Source organism: Mesoplodon mirus (genome assembly GCF_964341445.2).
Source record: "Mesoplodon mirus genome assembly, chromosome: 9".
Taxonomy (NCBI): Eukaryota; Metazoa; Chordata; class Mammalia; order Artiodactyla; family Ziphiidae; genus Mesoplodon; species Mesoplodon mirus.
The window spans coordinates 47938392-47961488 of NC_138985.1; the positions used below are offsets into that span (position 1 = coordinate 47938392).

General features: G+C 36.0%; 1 protein-coding gene across 3 annotated transcripts in view; it reads left to right on the forward strand.

The window, feature by feature from the left end:
- The window catches only part of DGKB (diacylglycerol kinase beta), a gene marked incomplete at its 3' end in the record, with an annotated part of 923203 nt that overhangs the window by 412729 nt on the left and 487377 nt on the right, over positions 1–23097 (forward strand). For all 3 annotated transcript variants that reach the window (XM_082632047.1, XM_082632048.1, XM_082632049.1), the window contains 3 exons: positions 1580–1668; positions 1751–1867; positions 12290–12388. In XM_082632047.1, coding sequence (XP_082488173.1) covers positions 1580–1668; positions 1751–1867; positions 12290–12388 — 305 coding nt within the window. The remainder of the gene's footprint in view (positions 1–1579; positions 1669–1750; positions 1868–12289; positions 12389–23097) is intronic.

The window sequence follows — 23097 nt, forward strand, 5'->3', positions numbered from 1 at the left end:
ACTTTGTCCTGGTCCAGCACGTTGTCCATCCACGCCCTTTTCTGCAGTGTATGGAGTTACTGAAATTGTCAAGTTTATTAGACACATCCCATTTTCGTGCATTTATATTAAATCTAATTTTTTACCTGGCTTCCATATAATACATAATTTTCAGATATTATTTTTAGCTAACAGCTTCTTTGGTAGCATATTTGGGAGTTGACTTTCTCTCAGATGTTTTATTTTACATTAAAAACCATATGGTAGGTACACTTTTAAGTGATTTCTTACATGTTTAAGGATTTTAGTAAAGTTACATAAAATTACCTCGTGCCACTTTAGAGGGCAGTTTCTGGTGGCCACATTTAAAAGGCTATTTATACCAGAACATTCTCCATGTACAAAGGAAGTAATTTGTTTTATTTTTAAGGAAAATAATTTTTCATGGTACTTTCTATTGATGGGAGCTTATGAAACAAAATGGTAATTCTCAAATAATATGGGCAATATCATATAAGAGTGAGAATCTTGCTCACAAATTTTAACTGATTAGTGTGGCAAATGTAATACTCAACATTATTGCCAATATGGAAGAGAAGAGAAACTGTGTTTTCTTCCTCAGTGTTGCCAAAGGAAATCAGAGACGTGGATATTTGGGAATAGTTTTACTATATAAATATTATATTTTCATTCTAACTTCATGCAGTGGTTAATTTTTGTTTGTTATATTGAGAGAGCTACTTGGTTGTTTTTTACTTAATTTTTATTCTATATATTTATGCATTTAGAATTCTTAATTTGAAACCAGTGTTTTATTAAAGAATATCTGTATATGACCCTGACTTATACTGAGAATCAAGCCGTGAAGTAATTTAAAGATGCCAATAAAGTGTACGTGTTGGTTTTTTTATATACATTATACATTTTATATACACACACATATATATGTTTGTACATGTGTTTCTATACATATTTGCAGATACATATAAAATTTTGCATATATATATATACAATATGCTGCCCAGCAAAGGTTGTTCCTTTTGGACAAACAGTGCCATGATGGCAATGAAGGATGAAGTTTAACTGAAGGCCTGGCATGTATGATGAAATCTATTCTCTGGAAATAGACTAATCAGCCATTTAAGGTTTAGATAAATCAATAGACAAAATAGCATAAACTCATGGGCTTTTATTCCCATGCCCGCCAGCTGCTCTCATGCCTATACTTTGTAAAATATAGATCTCTTCCTTCTAGCAAATGACACCAAGCCATTTGGCAGTCATCAATTTGTCTTTAGTATGTTTGTCATCTGGGAATTATTGTGAAAAATTTGAGTGAGTCCTGATTTAATTAAGTATTTCCTGCTATTGCCATGATAGAGGAGTCTTGGTTCTTCACATGCATAATATTTCCTGTACTAATTGGCCTTTTGTATTCCATGGTAAAAACAGTCGAGTTGGACTTTTCCTTGATGTGGCTGATTGGATTGATTAGGGAGCAGTGGCTATGAAACGAGCTTCTGTTAATGTCATTCTTTCTGTATAAAATTGCAATCAGGACCAGGATTAGCTCTGAATTTGTGTACATGTTTCCTTTCAGTTTGCAAGTACACAGTCCATGAGCGTTGTGTGGCTAGAGCACCTCCTTCTTGCATCAAGACTTACGTAAAGTCCAAGAAGAACACTGATGTAAGTGTGTGGCCATGCTTGCTTTTTCAGGGTGGTGTTTATGAATGCCTCCTTTTACCACAGTGCTTTTGTTGTGTTCTAGGTGATGCATCATTACTGGGTTGAAGGCAACTGCCCAACCAAGTGTGATAAGTGCCACAAAACGGTTAAATGTTACCAGGGCTTGACAGGACTGCATTGTGTTTGGTGTCAGATCACAGTGAGTAACATTGAAGGATAAATCTCTAGCATTCACTCACGACGAAGATGGTATATCCCATGTTCTCTGATGAGTCCTATCCTGGAAGGCCATCCTGAATTTTAGACTAAGTCCAAGTTAGCGTAAATTCATGGGGGCATCTTATATCATGTTTGGCTCCCAAAGGGATAAATGTCAAGGTCAGATCTGTCCTCACAGAATCGAGAATTTTAGAGCTAGTGACAACCTTAGAGATAATACTGTCATAAGGTATTCAATCTGTGCTCCATGGAGTTCTAGGAGCTGCCAGGAAGGTAACCAGACACCATGGCTGTGGGTGGGCAGTGAGCCTAGGATACTGACTGGGTAGAGTTCAGCTATCCCTCTGCCCGAAAACACTATTCTGGTAAAATTTTCTATTCTACATGTTCTAAATTTCTTCCCATCATAGAATCTATGGGCTTAAAAAGGGTAGAACAATGAATAATGTGGTACAAAGACTTAATTTTATAGTGAGGACACTAAGACCAAGAAAAATCTATGCAAATCATCAATGACCACATGACTAGGTAGAGATGCAGGGGGGTCCATGTTTTAGTTCTTGATGCTTCTAAGAACTCACTTAACCCTTCTTTACAACATGGCGTTGCCTTGCTCCTTTAGTTAAATGATAAATTGAGGGATAACAGATATGGATGTAAACGCTAGTCACTAATGGTATTGACAATCGAGAAAGAAGAGGTCACTTGGTCTTTCCCAGGAAATCTCAGCACTCTACCTAGTTTGCTTAATTGTCAAAGCTGCTTCAAGTAACTTCTGGAATAAATGCAGTTGTTAGATGGTACCTCTGGTGTTTCATGTTGTACTTCTGGAAATTAATTAGAACGCACATTTTTAAGAATAGCCATTTTTACAATTTGGTACAGAAACGTTTATGGGGCTGGTTTTTTTCCCCCATCGGTTGTGTTTTCTTTTTACAGCTAGTGTATGAGTCATCTTGTTATAGGACAAATTATTCTTGCTTTTGTGGGAATAAAACAGTAGGGAGCGTTGTTTCAGTTAAGCAGATACGTTTCTCTGTAGTGCCTCTCAACACCCCTCCCCAACACACATGCCATTTAAAAATTTTTCTTAAACATACACACACACATACACATAGGATAATGAGAAAAACAAACTGTGACTTGCATTTCAAAAGTACAATTAAGTACTTTTTAAAAATGAAAACATTTTCTTCAATCATTTTCAGCTATTACTCGGTTAAATTATATTTACATTTGAAATTTCCTCAATTATGAAAGACAGCTTTATTTTTTTGAAGTGTTTGGTTATTGTAATAAAACATCTAACAATGATTTAAATTACACATAGAAATTACTTAAATATGTTGAGTTCTCAGTTTTAAGAAGACCACAGCTATTTCATTTTTTTAAAAATTTGGAACATTTAAAAATATTAGTTTTCTTTTTTCTTCTTGCTAAGCATCTACAAAAATATTTTGGTTTTATTTCTGATCTTGTAGGAGCCCGTTCCTCTTACTTTCCCCATAAAGTGCATCTTTCATTAGTTATATCTTTACTATAAACTGAAGTTAGAGAATATCAGAATTTATTTCTTCATTGTATTTCAAGTTATTTTGCCATCCTTCATACATTTCAAGTATAATGTTTTAGATCTGTTATTTTCTTTCCTATTTTTATTTCTTGAAAAAAACCCAATGTGTTTAAAGTTTGAACGCTCTAAAAATATGCATTGCTGGGCTTCCCTGGTGGCGCAGTGGTTAAGAATCTGCCTGCCAATGCAGAAGGCATGGGTTTGATCCCTGGCTCGGTAAGATCCCACATGCCACAGAGCAACAAAGCCCGTGCGCTACAACTACTGAGCCTGTGCTCTAGAGCCCGTGAGCCACAACTACTGAAGCCCGTGCACCTAGAGCCTGCACACCGCAACGAAGAGTAGCCCCTTCTTGCTGCAACTAGAGAACGCCCACATGCAGCAACGAAGACCCCACATAGCCAAAAATAAAAATAAATAAATTTAAGGAAAAATAAATAAAAATATGCATTGCTACCTTTCCTAATACAAAAGCTTTTAGAGATTTTAAGTTTCTTTACTTGACTCCTCTTCTTCTTCCCCCATTTAACCTCTATGAGGTATATCTTCTGCCCTTTTCATTCTATGGGAATCATTCTCCTCAAAGTTACCATTGCTAACGGTCTTATTGATTATCAAGGCATCTTGAAATTTTTTTCTTGTTTTATATTCCATTTTGTTTTTCTTGTTTTCTTTCTTTTGTTTTAGTGGTTCCTCTCATCTGTGACTCCAAAATCTGTATTTCTAGCCTAAGCACTCTCCAGTTACATATTTATATTTGGTCTTGATCCTGGTCCTAGTGTTGTAAGAAATAAGGCCTTTCCTTTTATAGGAAAGAAGGTGCTACCTCTGGATAAACTCTGCTTTTTAAAATCTAAGGATTTCATATCTAATTCAGTTCAGACAGCATGTCCCTAACATCTTATTCTTAGCAAAAGATCAGAGTGTACATGAAGATGACTCTTTGGTCACTATAGCAAAGCACAATATAAGCCGTAAATGTATTTAAATCCCGAGTTCTGCTCAGGACACAGGCTAACCAAGGGACCACTGAAGGGTTTAAGGCAGAGTCAGGAAAAAGTGGCTGCCCTCTTACTAAGCTCTCCCAAGACCCATGGCTTCTGGCTAACTTCAGCCTGATTTGCTGTAAACCATGATCTCCGGGGTTCCTGTGGGTGTTTGGTTCATGAAACAAGACTTGATATTTTTATATAAGTCCTCATGTATCCAGAAGAATATATATAGCCTTCTTAAAAATAACTTCAGCCTCTGTGCTGCTTTGGTTTTTAATGTTAAGCAATTATAAGACTATATCTATTAATTTATAGATTTTTTGCCTAGGGTAAACAGAGGATATTCACCTCCAAACATTTATGTATTTAGTATAATCTATACTTTCTTCCTGAACTATTGTATGAAAATTTTAGTATAAAGTTGATCTGCTTTTGACTGACACTTACACTACTGATTGCCTTTAAACAAACTGAATCTACTTTCTTATGTCTTAATGCTTCCCAGAAAGTGCTGTTAATATAGCAAAGAACTAGCAGAAGTTGTGATGGGATATGGCACCGTCAAAGCTGAGCTTTAGTAAGGCCTATCTGAACGGAGTCCGTGAGGAATAGATTGCAGAGAGAAACAAAGAGAACGAAACCTGGCTTCATTTCAGTGGTTTTCCAAATGCCATCACTTCCTTTGTACATATGACTTTTGGAAATGACTTGAGTTTTAACTTAGTCATAAGTTAGACTGACCAGATTCTTAAGAATGTCTCTGTCCAACCAGTAAGATAGTAGTTGTACAATCTTGGGCCAAGTATGTAAAAAGCTTTGGCCAGCTTCCTCATTTGTAAAATGGACTTAATGATACCTATCTTGTAAGATTTTTGTAAGAATTAAATGAATTTTTTAAAAAAATCTATGTCAATGGGTTCAGGGAAGGCCCCATACATACTAGTCCTTTGGAAGGACAATTATTATCATAGTGAAAACTAGCTAAAATGTCATGTGAGGGCACAAAACCCATCCCATGGGTCACAGAGGGCACTCCATGAATGTTACTCATGCCATCTCTTACTCAATTCTGGAAGGATCTGTAGTTGCCCAGTCTAAGAATAGCACCTGCATATTCTAAAAGCACCCAGAACCATGTGGTCTCGAATATCACTAAATCCTAGACTAAGCTGATTTATTTATGTTCACAAAGAACAGCTATTCCAACTGTATTCTATCAGACATGGTAACATCAGGCTTGCAATCATTGGAAATAGAAGTCAATCTCTTTTATCCTTGTCTTTCACCTCTATTTCATATATCCAACCTATCTGTGAGACTTTAAGTTTTCCCCTTAAAATATCTCTCTCAGATTTGAGTTTTTTGTCTTCACCATTCACAGCCCACGTGCAGGCTCTTAGCACCTCTTAACTAGATTAGAGTCAGAAATCTTGGCTTATCTCCCTAACAGAAGGTACTTTTCCTATAACACAGGCTGCAAACCACCTCCAGAGTCATCTTCTGAAAATACTAGTTTGTTATCATATGCCACCTTCGGCAACCTATAATAGTCCTGTGATAATAAATGCAGCTCTCACCTCTTCCTACCTCAACCTGGTTTTCACTTCTCCAAATATCCGACCCAAACCTAAGCACATGACGTATATAATAGTCTCCTGTATGCCCAGTCCCTGCTGTAGCCAAGCATGTCTGTTGACAGGCCTCTGGGAAAGCCATGCTTCCCCCCCTATTTTGCTTACTCTAGTATTGCCCTGAATGCACCCACCTCAAATTTTGACTATACCTCAGGAATCAAATTAAGTTCCATATTTTCCTTGAAATTTCCCTTGATAATAATGTTTGCCATTTTCTAAACACTTTCTAGGCTTTTATTCCACACCAAAAGAAAGACTGAAATGCTGTCCAGCAGTGTCACGTCTGCATGCTAACGTCATCTACACTGTTAGACTAGAATCTCATCCAGCTCCGGGTCCAGTATACACATTTTTCTTCTAATAACCCTAAATCTTGATGGAGTGCTGAGTTTAGAGGAGGTCCTCGATAATTCACTTTCATGACTGATAACACTGTGCTTCTTACTGCTAAATAGTGAATTTTAAATGCATGATTTAAAATTTTTTAAATCATCCTGTAATATTCAAATCTGCATCAAATATACAAGTAAGTGTAGACAAATGCTTAAAGATAAAACCATTTTAGCACCCCTTTTTTATTCAGAACCTGTGGCTTCTTGATATAATACTATTTGCCTTTATGTGGATAGAATGTTAGGCCCTTAGAACTGGGTTTTATCTCCTTTTGTAAATCTAACCACTTAAAAAATAAAAACAGAAAAATCCTAAGTGAGAACAATATAAACTACCTTCTAACATTAGGCAACCATTTCCCCTGGGCCTTTATAATTCAATCAGCCGGGCTGAATGTCATCATTGCTTCTCTCCTCCTCCTCTTGCTTACGTTCTCTGATTCTTAAGATCGCACTGTTTATACCTGTTCATTTCTGCCATGAACATATTTTCTTGACATGTAAAACCTGTATTTAAAACATGTTATCATTTGCTCCGGTTGCGGTAAAATACCCGCGGTCAGGCAGGACTCACAGGGTAGGAGGATGATACATGTCATTTGAGCTTCGCAAACGAAAGCTTATACAATGACTATGGATTATTGACTTTTGGTATCATGTAGGGCTCCTACCTCCTTTAAAATAGTAACTCCTTATTTCTATTCCCGTCTTGCCCCTAGGTTCTTCATGACCATTCTTTTTTTTTTTTAGATTCCATATATATGTGTTAGCATACGGTATTTGTTTTTCTCTTTCTGACTTACTTCACTCTGTATGACAGAGTAAAGATGCAGACCTACTAGAGAATGGACTTGAGGACACGGGGAGGGGGAAGGGTAAACTGGGACAAAGTGAGAGAGTGGCATGGACATATATACACTACCAAAAGTAAAATAGATAGCTAGTGGGAAGCAGCCTCATAGCACAGGGAGATCAGCTAGGTGCTTTGTGACCACCTAAATGGGTGGGATAGGGAGGGTGGGAGGGAGGGAGACACGAGAGAGGAGATATGGGGATATATGTGTACATATAGCTGATTCACTTTGTTATACAGCAGAAACTAACCATTGTAAAGCAATTATACTCCAATAAAGATGATAAAAAATAAAAAAAGTGAGAGAAATACCCCCACCAAAAAATAAAAAATAATAACTCCTAACAATAATGTTTAAAGGTTTCTGATGCCTTTAAAATAGAAAGGTTCATGCTTTAGCCAATGCCAGCATTAAGGCAGCACCCTGAAATGGCAAAATGTTAGAGAGAAAAAATGTATATAGACCAGCAAATGTTCCTCTAAATCTGGTCACTTCATTTTTCTGTAGGAAAATGATTTCTTTTTTGACTCCAAATTCTTATGAAAATTTTTTTTCCATTTTTCTCCCTTTTGACTTCTTAGATTACATTGCTTTCTTCTCAATACAATGCCTTCACTGTTTTCTCAACTCCCTCCAATAAACACACACACACACACTCATTCACACATTTTCTTTTTCTTCCTGAATTGAGACAGCTGTTTTCAATAAACATAGACCTGGCTCTAAATTAGGTGCTATTGGAAATTGTCATAAACTCTGAAATTATTTCCAAGTATTTAATTCACTTCCAGGAATAGCTGGTTTATATTTTATGAATTTCCTAGATAAGGGATTGATTCCCTTAACATGAATGGACGTTTCTGTACATATAATAGAATAACGACCTGAGATTTTTATGCCTTACTCTTTAAAAATGCAGAGGTAAATGTGAACAAAAATAAAAACACTTTTAAAAAGGTAACGATTTCCTTTCTCTGGGGCTTCATTGGCCATTTCATTTAAGAGGCAGGATTCATCAATGTTCTAGTTTATTTCTCTTCTTGATGAGGCTTTTTCTGTTTTGCTGATTTGGGATCTGGGTTATCTTTAAGACAATTGTCAGACTTCAGTATCTTATTGACACTGAGAAGGACTCAGCTGTGCTGTGTCTTTTTCTGTAAAATGTCATGGTGACCAGTTTAAGCAGCTTGTTTTTATTGCTGATTATATTCACTTTTTTTTCCTTTTTACAATTTTATTGAAAAATAACATACACGCAGAAAAGTATAAATATCTTAAGGGTAGAGCTCAATGAGTTTTCCACAAATGAGCACCCTGTGTAGCCACCACCTAATCAAGAAACAGAACATAACCCGTTTGGGGGTAGTTTTGGGGGAAAGTGCCTTTTAAATTCTATTATATGGTTTCTATTTTGTTGATATTTGCTCTTTTTTAAAAAAGAGACTTTATGCAGAAGTTTTAGTTTCACAGCAAAAATGAGGTTCACTTTTTTTTTTTTTTTTTTTTTTTTCCGTACGCGGGCCTCTCACTGTTGTGGCCTCTCCCGTTGCGGAGCACAGGCTCCGGATGCGCAGGCTCAGCGGCCATGGCTCACGGGCCCAGCCGCTCCGCGGCATATGGGATCCTCCCAGACCGGGGCACGAACCCGTATCCCCTGCATCGGCAGGCGGACTCCCAACCACTGCGCCACCAGGGAGGCCCAGAGGTTCACTTTTAATCTTGATAAATAGTCCTGGAAACTATAAGCATTTTCTCATTGGCTTTCACATTTTATATTTTGTCCTCAAGTATGTCTCTGAGCAGTATGATAAATGCACTAGACCTGCTATACACATTGTGGAATGATCAGTATTTTCCAACATGGTGTCCTCTGGTGTGACACTCCTGGTTATAAATAATCTCATGATGTTGATGGACGTCCAACTATATTTAGCAGTTGCCAGACTCCAGTCTTCATAAAAGTATAAGGTACCTTGCACATTATTAGTTAATACATACTTCTTGGGGAGGAGAATTTTCTTGCACTGCATCTCCCTGTTTCACTGATGATGATATGGTTACTGACCTCCTTGTAGACCCTGCTATATGCCTATGTTCTTGCAAGACTCTGCCTTGCAGCTGCCTAGACAAAACTTAGGAATATGGGGCTTCCCTGGTGGCGCAGTGGTTGAGAGTCCGCCTGCTGATGCAGGGGACACGGGTTCGTGCCCCGGTCCGGGAAGATCCCACATGCTGCGGAGCGGCTGGGCCCATGAGCCATGGCCGCTGAGCCTGCGCATCCAGAGCCTGTGCTCCGCAACGGGGGAGGCCACAACAGTGAGAGGCCCGCGTACCAAAAAAAAACAAACAAAAAAACCCCCAAAACTTAGGAATATGGACCACGTGACAATCAAACTGGACAATGCCATGCTGGTTTTATTTAGCTCTGCAGAGAGCAGTATTTCATAGGACCATTTGCCGGTACCTATGCTCGGAAACCCTCAAACCTCAATACGAAGAGTTACCCTTTACACACACATTCTGTTTGGCTTATCAACTGTGTGATTCTACCTGAGTCCTCAGTTCCCTTTTTTTTTTTTTTTCCCCTGCTGGGAAACTAGCCTAAATGCCAAAAAGCTGTCATTAAATTCATGTTATCTTTTCTTACGTCTGGTAACCCTCAAATAACTGTATAGAGAGGTTAGTTATCCCTTATCATATCAGTTGTAGATTGTTAGAAACACATGGTATGGAGGCATGGAGGAGGCTGAGGCCCTCAGCTTATGTACCTGTGGTCAGTGTCCTGCATCTCTGTCCTTCAGAGTTGCATGTAAAGCTTCACTAACTGCAGTTAAGAGTGAAAATCAGTACTTTCTCAATGTGTACAGACAGAATTTTTTTCTTACATCTCTCTATTTGTAGAGGCTTCGTAGAGCCTTGCATTGTCAGTTTTAAATAGGTGGTACAGGATCAAAAAGCAGAAGCTTTTTCTCTGTGACACCACATTACAAAAGAGTCTTCAGACACACAGCCTGTCTTTGATTTGGGTTCAATTTTCATAATGATTGGTATATTCGTTTCCTAGGGCTGCCATAACAAAATACCACAAAATAAGAAAAGAAATTTATTCTCTCATAGTTCTGGAGGCTATAAACCCGAGATAAAGATGTCAGCAGGGTCAGGCTCCCTCTGAAGGCTGTAAGGAAGAATCCTCCCTCGCCTCTTCCTGATTCTGTTACTGGCCCGCGATCCTTGGTGTCCCTTGGCCTGTGGCTCCATCACCAAATCTCTGCCTCCGTTGTCACATGGCTTTCTTCCCTTCATATCTGTCTCCTTATGTCCAGATTTCTCTCCTCTTATAAGGACACCAGTCATTGGATTAGGACCCAACCTAATTCAGTATAACTTCAACTGAACTTGAATACATCTACAAAGATATTTCCAAATGAGTTCATATTCACAAGTACTAGGATTTAGGAAATTCATTGGGGAAAGACCAACTTAACCTACAACACTTGGTAATCTATTTGTTTAAATCCAAAATTTCAGGGCCATGATTTATTCTAAGAAAGTTAAGTCCAATAAATTAATATATTTAAACCAGTCACTGATTTTCTTTTGAGGAAACTATGCATTTGCATTTGCCAAGTGAGTGTCTGTTGATTTATTCCTATTTTGCGTGTGACTTCAACTGCTTCTTTATCTTCAATACCTCCTGCCTCTTGACAAAGATCAGCAATGCCTGATAAGATTAAACCACTTTTTTAAAAGGAGTTTACATGCCACGGAGAAGCAGAACTGCTAATTATTGATGAATGTGTAAAGATACTTTCATTTCATGTAATGTGGCCTAGTGTGAGTTAATTACTGTGCAAGTAGCCTTAACTCCAAGGCACGACGTGACAGATGTTTTAGATTCAAGGAAACAGAAATACCCCTTCAATAATGGTGAGCTATACTGTCGCTATACTGTCAACCCCATTAGACTCCTATGGTTGGTTGTTAATTAACTGTTACAAAGGTAGGTTTGTTGTGGAAATTAATTAATGTAATCATGACGTAAACGGGGTGGCTTTTGGTTCAAAACTGAAAAATGAAGCCGCTCCTTTTTGGTTTTGAACAAGACGTTATTTTATTAATATCTATCATTTTTCTAAAGTATGGATATTTATATTAAACTGATAGGGAGTAGGGGGCAGATATACCCCTAGATACCTTTAAACAACTACTACTTTAGCAATTCTGTATGGTTCCAATAAGAATTATCATCTCACTTTTTAAAAAATCACTATTTAATATACTATGTTATAACACCTTAATTTAAACTTGTGACAAGGTTGACAAAAATATCAGCTTAGATTTTTACATGTAGAAAAGGAAATAACATGTTACATGATTATACACATACTTAATGTAGAGCTGATAAATATAAAGATAAATTTTTATAATCATAATCGTCTTCTTATATTTATATCCTGCTCCTACTGAGATGAATCTCTGGTTACATTTACATATTGAATTAGAAAGTTAAAACTAATGATGGGATCAATTATGCCCCATACTGAGCTGTGCACTTTGGAATGACTTTGAGAAAACAGGAGGGTCAAAAAAAAAAAAAAAAGCATCCACGGTGCATAGTAGTTTCAAGATTATGCTAACAGATAAGCCAAGGAAGGACTGTAATGGACAATAATGTGTGTTTGTCAAAGAAATCAGACTTTTTGGTCTAAAGCACATTTCTAATATAAACATTTCTGAGAATTGGAAAATATATAGGCTGGGTCACGGAAGTTGCTAAACAGTTTATTTAAGGTAGAATACATATAAGGGCAAATGTAGTATGAATCCCTTTATGATCCTGTTGGTTTGTTCTTGTAATTCTTTAAATATATTTGCTGTATCTTGGGCGAAATATAATCTGCTTCATGTTTGCTGTCGCCATGCAAAATTTGATAGTGTCCTCTTTCTCCTTTCCTAGCTGCATAATAAATGTGCTTCTCATCTGAAACCTGAATGTGACTGCGGACCTTTGAAGGACCATATTTTACCACCTACAACAATTTGTCCAGTGGTACTGGTGAGTTTTTCCTTCTCATCATTCTGCTGTAATTTGGGGTGTCTTGTGACTAACTGGTATACTCTACCACTCAATGCTTCCAGAGATCATTTTCCCATTGATCAAGGCAGAACTCAATAGACCTAAAATACCTCATGGCTTCAGAAAATACCCCTTTGCCCACTATATTTCCTTTTTCCTTCATGGCACAATAAATGTCTTAGTAAGGTATGCTGTAACTGAAGCTGACTCAGGTTTTATCACTTAGTCATACTGTAGTTACCAGAAATTGTATGGGCAGAACACTTCCACATTTTACATGTTTTCTAGATCTGGCTTCCCAGAATAATGAAGTTATTCTTATGGGCAATTTTGCTGGAGATGCACATTATGTATCTGTAGTCGGGAGGTCTTTCACCTAAGTCAGAGGCTACTTAGAATGAGGACACACACCTTGAAGAGAGTTACGCACTGCCATTAGGTGTATTTTATTTTTATTAGTGAACAATAAATTTACCTGCAAAATAATTCCTTGATTTAATAAATATACAAGGGCAAAATGTGTAAGTGAGGTAATCCTGAAAAGAACAAATCTTGATAGAAAGAGAAGCAACTATTCAAAGATAATATTCATATTACATTTCAAAATCCAAATTGCTTCTAAAGTGAAACAGTTATTTTACAAAACAAACTATCATATCTATAACGCAGTTCTCATTTTTTTAAAACAACATGGAAGTTAACTAGCTGGAACTTCAGTTTGATATAATAAAAATACAACAAGTAAGAAATGTTAGACAAATACTTTTCTAAAGGTCAACTTAGAAATTAATCAAATTACTCAATTTGTGCCCACTTATGATTCATTTTGTAATTATCTGTAAAATGCTGGTTGTATCTAAATTCCTTTATTTAAAAAAATTAAAACTGTCTTCTCAAACTGCAAATATAAAGCAGAAGTAAATACCTCCATGGGGCTGAGGAGAGCAGTAGCTAATTCTAAATTTCCTTTCTTCATGTAAGATTTATTATACAACCTGTAGTAAATAAGATTAATTAAAAATAATGAGAGCCATATTAAAATACATTTTAGATGAATTTTGGTATTATGTTCTTTTGTAGTATTTTCTTAAAGAGAAAGAACTTATGAAATTTTTATATATTTTCATTCTCTTTAAGAAGTGTAGTAATTTTACTGGTTTAGATGCATCCTTGAGCTCAGATTTTAACTATAAGAAGAAATCTATTATGTCATTCTATTATCCATTTATCTGGGTATAAAGCCCTATTCAATTCAATGAGACTACTTCTTTGGCCTACTTATATCAGCCTCTGGTCTTATAAGTTCAAACATGAGATACATTCTTTTATTATTCCATCCTTTCTTTCTTTGAGAGAATCAAAGGTAAAGAACATGGGTTAAATAAATAGTCCTGTCTCTAACAATCTTGCAAACTCTTTCATTGCTTTTGTAGATACTTTTGATTCTGAAGATTTATTTTCACTCATTAAATCTTCCTACAGTATTTATCATGATTTGTATCTCGACATTTGCTGCGTTATCATTTCCTTGGTACTATGTACTCTGAAGTGTTAGGCACTGCTAACCACCTCTTCTCTCATGAGTGTCTACCTTACCTTGACACTGATTATACTATCGTCTCCTTATTCTTCTTCTGCTTCTCTGGATACTCCCTTTTAATATCTTTCCTAGCTTTCAAGATTTCAACCTGCCCCATGTTGCCTCATCCGTACGCCCTGCCCTCACATGCCACAGCTTTCTGCTCTTAACATTTTTCCCAGCGGGATCTTGTTTATTTATTTATTTCATTACCGTATTAATTTATATTAAGTTCCTCCTCCTATTCTGAATCTCAAGTGCTGCAACCTGGAGGTTCCATGTTGTTTACATGCCTGATATGTTATCATTATTATAAGTAATCACAGTAACTTATTTACTGAGCACATATACTATAGCAGCTACTATGCTAAATATATTAATCCATTCAAAAAGTATTTATTGAATGTCTAGTATGTACCCAGTAGTATTAACAGTAGAAGGAAGAACAGTAAAAACCCAAATCAAATCTTTGCCTTCATAGAGTCTTCATTCCGGTGGAGTGGAATAGGCAATAAACAAAGCAATAAGTACAGTATTTAGTACCTGGTTATATTAAATTACTGGTGGTATGTAAAGCTTAAAGGACAAAATTAAAGTAGGAAAAGAAGAGAAGAAATGCTGGAACTACAATTATAAAAGAAGTAGTTAAGAGTTCACCAAAGAAATAATTGAGTAAATAGTTGAGGAATGTTAGGGAGTCATCGATGTGGCTCTCTGGGGACAGAACTTTGTAGACAGAGGAGTCACCAAAGAAGGACAAGCAAAGACTCAGAGGCAGGGGAAGCCTGACATAGCTGAAGTGCATCAAAGAAATTAGTGACTGGGCCTCATTCTGCAGGGGGAATACTAGTAGAGAAGGTGAAATATGTCTTAAGATTTTCATATGTGTAGGACAATTTAGGCTATGCTAAGGTCTTTAGCTTTCCTTGTAAAAGAAGTTGGAAGCCATTAAAGGCTTTTGACCAAAAGAGAGAGTGATCTGACTTACATGTTTAAAAGAACAATCAATCTAACTGGTGTGTTCAGGGGGTAACAATGGAAAAAAGATGACACTTAGATTTTCTTAGAAAAGTAGGAATGTAGGTCATTGCTAAGAGCAAAGATGGTATGAGAGTTTTGAGGATCAGGAATAAGTTACACATGAGTCACCTGGGAGAGTGGGAGCTACGTGTCTCAAGAAATACCGTATGATTGCCAGGGAATAATGAAAAGTCTCTTCCTGTTAATAACTGTGGATTTAGAAGAAGATCGGTAAGCTTGGATGGGTATATTTCTCTGGTCATATTCAGTCATATTTCTCCAGTTACATTCTAGGCCTGGGAGTAGAATAGGCATGAGGCAGCCTTAATGAGACTGTGTTTTGCCCAATATGATGAAATGAGAGAGAAGCAAAGGAGTTGAGAGTATGAGCAAGGGAGTAATTTTAGGGACTGGCCATGGAAATTAAGCCGGGAAACAAGGAAGTAAGGACATGAAGAGTAAGGGTTGTTAGGAAAATACATTGTGGATTGCAATGGAATCAAAGATTGTTGGGGGGTTTCCCTGGTGGTGCAGTGGTTGAGAGTCCGCTTGCTGATGCAGGGGACACGGGTTTGTGCCCCAATCCAGGAAGATCCCACGTGCCGTGGAGCAGCTGGGCCCCTGAGCCATGGCCGCTGAGCCTGCGCGTCCAGAGCTTGTGCTCCGCAGTGGGAGAGGCCACAACAGTGAGAGGCCCACGTACCACACACACACACACAAAAAGCTTGTTGGAATCAAGGTTATTGGTGTCAAGTTACAAGAATGAGTGAGGTAACAAACAGTTGAGCTTATGAAGGGTTTGCAGTTATTGGTAATGATTTGCATGAATTAATTTAATAATCACAGCGGCACCATAAGGTAAATATTGTAACTATCTCTATTTTACCTACGAGGAAACTGAGAAACAGATTAAGTAATTTCCTATGTCACATGGCTATGAAGAGACAATTCAGGACTGGAACCCAAGAACGATCATTCCAGAGCTTATACCCTGAGCTCATCATTTCTGCCCTTTCTCCAAATCCCAATATAGGCCTTCTCCTATTTGCCTTATCTAGAACCTTCATTCCCCAACTTTCGCAAGCCAGAAACCTAAGAATTATAATTGGTGCTTCATCTTGAATATCAAATTAATCATTAGACAGCCTATTCTGATGTTCTTTCTCTTTTCTTCAGCCCAACTGTAACTGTCTCATATGTCACCCAAAAATTGTTCTCCAGAATTCTCCTAGTACTAATAGCATAATCTCTGAATTTCCTCTTTTCTTTGCATTCTCGATACTACTCCCTGGATCCACTTTCAAAAATACAATAAAATATTTTCCTTCTTAAATATTTAAAGTATTTTAAATCAATGCCAGACTCTCTAGCATGGTAAACAAGGCTCTTTAACTGGATCAACCCGTCTAATCCCTCACACACCACCTTACACACTACAATCAAGGATTTGAACTACTTGTAATTCTCTAAGTACACCTGCTCTTTGAAGTCCTTGTGGTTTTGTACATGTCAATAAATTAGCCTAAATCACTTTACCTGCTGCCTTGCTAAGTAGAAATTAAAGTTTACTTTCCAATCATGAAATAAGTACATTGACTCTTAAACTGATTAACTGTTTAAATACTAAAACTTTAAACAAATTAATAAAGTTGTTTTGCACACAAAATTGCTTAATATGCTACAACTGATGGGCTCGGAGGCTTTTCAATTTGTGAACTCTCATTAACTTCCCAGCAATGATTTCACACTGTATCACCTGCTGTAAATTTTTAAAATTTCATGGAAGGAAAATAGTTAGTCCTCACAAATAATATGAGTTTTTCATGATCACGTTCTCTAAGAAGAGCAGGTGAGTTTCAAACTCAATTATTGCAAAGTGGTCATCAATATCATTTCTAGCTCATTCTAGAAAATATGAAATGAAGAACTTAAGACATAAGATTTTATTGAAGTTTTTTATCCCTTGCTTTTGACCCTGCGGTCAGGAATTGGTTATTCAATGAGCAATATAAACTCATTACAGATCCCTTTTTGCTGGTTGAAGCATTTTAATGACACACTACAAGGTCGAGGTCCATAGCAGCAGTCTTCTTATATTTTAGAACATCTCTTCAGGTATTATTTTTATTTATTTATTGTTTAAAATTTCTGTACCTCTCTTTTCAGCCCTCAATCCCTCCTCAACACTTATTAATTTTAATGATTCAATACGTACGTGCTCACCTGTTATGAAGATTAGCAAGGTCAGCATCTTCTTTGCACTGATGACATGCTTTTATAAGCATGCACTAAAATAGGATTCCACAAATAATTAAATAGGATTCCACAAATAATTTGTCTTGATGGTGCTTATAGCCATAAAAATGGATTAAAACCAACTACTCTGAAATTAAAATAGAAATGTAATCAGTGATTCTATACATCAAATATAATCACGATTTCTGGAGTTGCAGTTGGCTTCTAGTATATTTTGAGAATACTATCACAAAAAGCTTCATTGCTTAAAATTTATCAAGATTCTTTGTGACCATGTTTAGGTACTTATAATGCTCTCTTTGAGACTTTTCCAGCAAAAAATGATTGGAACCACAGTCTATTTACTGCCATATTGAAGATAATTCTGTATTGTTTACAAAGGTATTGCATAGCTCATCCCATCTCCAAACAAGTGGAAAGTGAATCTAATGCAGTCAGTCAGGACTCTTGATCAACAACTTAATTTCCAGAAAAGGCCATTAACCTTTACCACTTGATTGTCAAAACAGATGTTCTGCCTTTGATGGACTCCATCAAAAATGCATTCCTGATTCTTGTTTTGGATCACACTCAGAAATCTCTGCTGTCCAATCCCAATCAAATATCAATGCAAAAAACTGTAACAGTTTCACATAAAACATGACCTGATGAGCATGCAGTTTGCCCACTTCTTTATGTTCCAAGTTTTACCCCTAACTCAAGATAGACTTGGTCCATGTTGTGTTAGTCCCTCACAGATTTGCTTTAATTAAATTTGGACTCACCATTATGTCATCAACCTGCACTGAAAGGCTTTAAAAAAATTACATGAAGTTCCCTCGTTGTAACAAAAAAGGTGTGTTTTTGGAGATGCCTTCATTACCTAACAGAAGTCCCTCTCTGCTCTGTTGATCATGGTCTGTTATCTTTCAAACCCTATGAGCCTTATTACTATCATGTTTTATTTTCTATCCTTAAGAAGAGTAGAGTTCAGTTTATACTGACATTTGAATATGATGATGGGATGTGTGTTTATTTCTGTGTGCTAATCTATGTCTATTGTTTTCATAAATTTTTCTTCACTATAAGAAAAATTTAGTAAAATTTAGAAAACTTTAGCCTCATTTAGTACTTTAAAACTATTTTTGTTAATACATAACTTTTTTAGTTTCCAGAAATCAATGAAATAAGCTAGATAGGGTCCCTCTGAGTCTCAGAATAATTTTATAGTGGAAGCTGTATATTTGATCAACTTCTCTAGAGCTATGGTGTAGTCTTACATTCATTATAAATTTTATGTATTTTTTTAATTATCAGGCTAACTGGGTCTCTGTGATTACACATGTTTTTATACTGATTCTTCAATTTGGGTTAGGCTTTTATTCAATTAATTCTGTTACTGTCAACAAATGAATACTTGAGATGTCTCATGAAGAAGTAGCTTTTTAAATTTTATATTTGAACAGCAAAAGCAGATCATCATTAAAATCATTTCTATTATATTTAGCTCTGTGATTTAGTTTTCTTTTTATAAAATAATTATTTTACATTATAATTTAAAAGCAAGGTTCTAGTCTGTAAATAAGGGGTTAATTATTAATAATTTTCTACATCAACATATATTAGTAAAGTTGATAAAATACAGGGATCATGTAATGTTGATTACTTTAAACTGGGGTTTTTTACATTTAAGTATCCACTCTTCATATAACTGTTATGACTCTGCCTTTAAAGAATTTTTAAGATCATTACTGATAATCAATGTACATTATTTTTATTTACAATATCTGCAGTGCCAGTTTCCTTCTGTTTTTTCCTTCTCTTTCCTTCTTTATTTCTTTCTTCCTTCCTTCCATTGGCTTTTATTAAAGTCACTGGAGCTAAAAATTCAGATAAGAACAGTTCTTTTAGTTACTGTAATTTCGAGTCTGTTGGGCAAGACGGGCAGGCAGGTTACATATTATGGTGAGGTAAATATTAACTTACTGAGGCTTTAGTGAACAGAATCTTCATCTATCCTGAGTGTAATTCAATGAGTAAATGAAAACTTTCTTGAAAATATGATGCCTGAGCTGAATCTTGAATAAAACAAGGATTTGGCCAGCAAATACAAAGTGAACTTTATATGAATAGTCTCAGAAATAAGAGAGTACAGAGTGAGATCTTGAAACAGCAAAATGTTTATTAAGTCTTATGAGTAAAGGTGAGGTGTGGAGAGACAGGCAAGACAAGGTCTGAGATGGTGAAAAGCCTGACCTTTCTTGTCAAGGATTTGGGCTTTATCCAGTATAAATAAGAGACTGCATGATCAGATTTGTGTTTTAGAAAGATAATTCGGCTAGCAGTATGAATTACAATAAATTTAAGCAGGGAGCAAAGAAGATATGAGAATATAATTACTGGGTTGTGAGGCAAATAATCAGAAAACACCAACAAAGGAAGAGAATGAGGGAAACAGGAGAGAAGATTGTAGCAGAGAGCAGAATATTAGGGTTTGATGTGATTTCAGAATAGATTAGTTGCAGAGGATGGTAAAGTCCATTATGCAGCCATGGATCTGGGTGGCTCAGCTGGTGTGCAGAGAGGAGGTTCGCTAGGTGTTAGGAGGTCAAGGAACTCTGGGTATGGTCTGTTTCATCTCGTCCATAAAACCACCTGGGATAATTACAGGGTCTTGGTGGACAGGTTGTTGTATCACAGTAATGAATAAGAATAGAGGGGAGAACTATTAGATTCCATGAGTCAAATGATAAGAGTTTCTACTTTGGGGCTGGAAGAATGATGATTTTAATGCAAAACCAAGCTAGTCCATAAAAAACAATACAAAAACAGGCAAACACAAAACGATCAAAAAAATAGAACAAGTGATGTTTGAGAGAATGAGCAACCTCGGAAGTGTTATAGAGGTAGTGGCAGTGACTTAGAAAGAAAGAGGATAATTTGTTTGTTTTGAGCAAAGTTTCCAGAGACCCCAGTGAAAAGTTTTAGAAGTGAAGTATGGAAGATCAATTGAAGAGAAAGAAAGCAGAAGTAAGCTTGGGATGGTGATAGCCAGAAAGGACAGAGACCAGAAACTTAAGTTTCTAACATGAACTCTGGATTTGTAGGCAAGTTATTTCAAGTGGTTACAGCCTGGTGATAAATGATTTGTGTCCAGAATATAAAGATAATTTACATAAACCAATGATAAGCAACAAACAATCTAATTCAAAGGGGCAAAAGATCTAAAGAAACATTTGAATAAAATATATATACACAAATCACCTATAAACATATGAATATATGCTCACCATCTTTACTTGTCAGGAGAGCGCATATTTAAATCTCAAGAGATAACACTACACACCCATCAGGATGATTAAGATAATTAAAAATCCTAAGGTTGGAAAGGACACGAAGCAATCAGATTGTTCATACTTTGCAAGTGTGAGGGTGAATTGGTTCAACCCAATTAATGCTAGCAGTACACTGTCTGTTTTTGAGCCCTGGCTTTTTCACTAGTTTTACGACATGAAGCAAGTTATTAACATTTTGTTCTTATGCATTCCATTTGGAAAATGGAATTAAGTGAATTAATGCATGAAAATTTCTTAAAACTATGCCTAAATATAGTAAGTTCTCAGTCGATATCATCTAGTATTACTACTATTGTAAGCATTATGTTGAACCAGAAAGTGAATTTTAACCCTTTATTAAAAGAGAACTATGCATTTATTAAATCAAATTTATAAAAACAATATAAATTGAAAAGGAAAACATTTAAAAATCTCTAAAACAGTTATATAGGAACCATTATTAATGTATAAATAGAACCACTATTAAAGTTTGCCTCTTGATTTTTAAATGTATATTTTGGTATTTTTGTAATTAAACTTGACATATCATGTGACACCGTATTTTTACATTTAAACTGATATCATTAAGTGCTTATGTATTTCTATATACTATGTAACATCACTATTAATGGCTGCATAATATCTCATTAGTCGAAGATATTATAATTCAGTTGAAACAGTGTTTATATTTAGCATGTTTGCAATTCCTTATTTTAATCTCATAAATAACACCTTAGTGAACATCTTTATGAAGAGTGGCTTCCCCAAGTTACTCTCTTATCTATACTGGAAAGTATCATTTTTTTCCCAAAATGTACTTATTTGGTTGTTCAAATGAGTCAGATTTCACAGTTGTTTAGTTCTTTCTGTACTATAAACACATCTCCGAATCAGAAACACAGTGCTTGAAATGAATCCTAAAGCCAAAAGTTAGTTTTACAGTAAACTATTAATTATTTAAACATTTAAAAAACTAATTTGGTGGGATTATTTTATCTTACTTTTAAACAGACATAATATTATCAGAATATACAGTAAATATAGTGTTCATTGGCAAGAAGTGATATAAAACAAAGAATATGTTCAGCATTGTGCTTCTTTTGGACCAATTGTGGTGTGTTCTTCCTGGAATACTTTCTCTTATTATAATACCCTATATTACCTTAAATTAATCTTTAAGAACGCCAGCAAGATAAATGATAAAACTTGTTAGCTCAGAGAAAGGAAAACAAAACTATTGAGAAAATATAAATTTTAAACGTAGTCTTTAGATCTGATTCAAATGGTTCCAGTTCTACCTCTCTCTCTTCTTTACTGTAACTCTGTAAACTTGGCCAAGTGATGGTGTTGCTGAAGCAGCAATCTATGTATCTCTAGGTATAACACCCTCAGAGAACCATATGTCTACATTAACTTTTCCTCTTCTTCCGATCTTGCTTGCTCTTCCACTATTATAAGAATTCTACTAAATTATTCATCGTAGATATGGTAAGTCTTAAATAGCATAGAGTATGTTAAATCTTTCCTTCGAGCATGTGTTTACTCCTCAGTGATGTCAGGGGCCTGTTAGAGAGTGGAAGTATAGCATGCATTTCTTTCTCACGGTCCAAGGATTATGGCCTCTTCCTGTCTTATCTTTCACTTAGCCCTAACCAGCAACAGTTAATAATGACAACTTCAATACCAAACATCAGCTAATTAAAAGAGGGAGGGAGATATTTGAATTCTCTGTAATTCTGAGAGTTGGATATTGAATTCTCAGTAACCTTATTTCCTGAACTAGTTAGAGAGCTCCCAGAAGTGAGGAGAGCCTGGTGGAGAGGTGTGAACAGTTGGCTAAGGTTGTGACTTGCTGCACTGAGCTTCAGGTTTTATTTAACATCCATTTCAGCTGCTTCACCCTTCTTTCCCATTTACCTCTTTAACCTTAACCATAGTAACTGAAGTCATCTATTTTCTTGAAAATTCTTTATGTAAGGTACCATGGGTTTGTGCCTATGCAATTTTCTTTTTTGTCTAAAGAGTGGGATAAAGCACATTGTCAGTGCTCAATAATGTTTCATCAATGTCATTACTTAATATTCATTTAATTAATATTCATTATAGATCAATTCATAATTGTCATCAGAGTAATGATAGGCAAGAAAGAATCTCATTTTTTCCCCATATTTTGAAACTCTAACTCAGACTCAATTTCGTGGTATTATACATAAAGGATACCTGCTTTTTATTTATTTTTTTAAGTATGTAGAATTAAATTCTGAATGTTCTATTTTTTTGTCTATCATTTTCTGCTTCAAAATCCAATGAAGGATATATTCAGCACTAAAAAGTGGTAATGTTTATAAAATATGTGTAGATCCATTTTGGTTGGGCATAGTCTTCCATGTACATATACTTTATTTTATTTTATTTTATTTTTGCGGTATGCGGGCCTCTCACCACTGTGGCCTCTCCCGTTGCGGAGCACAGGCTCCAGACGTGCAGGCTGAGTGGCCGTGGCTCACGGGCCCAGCCGC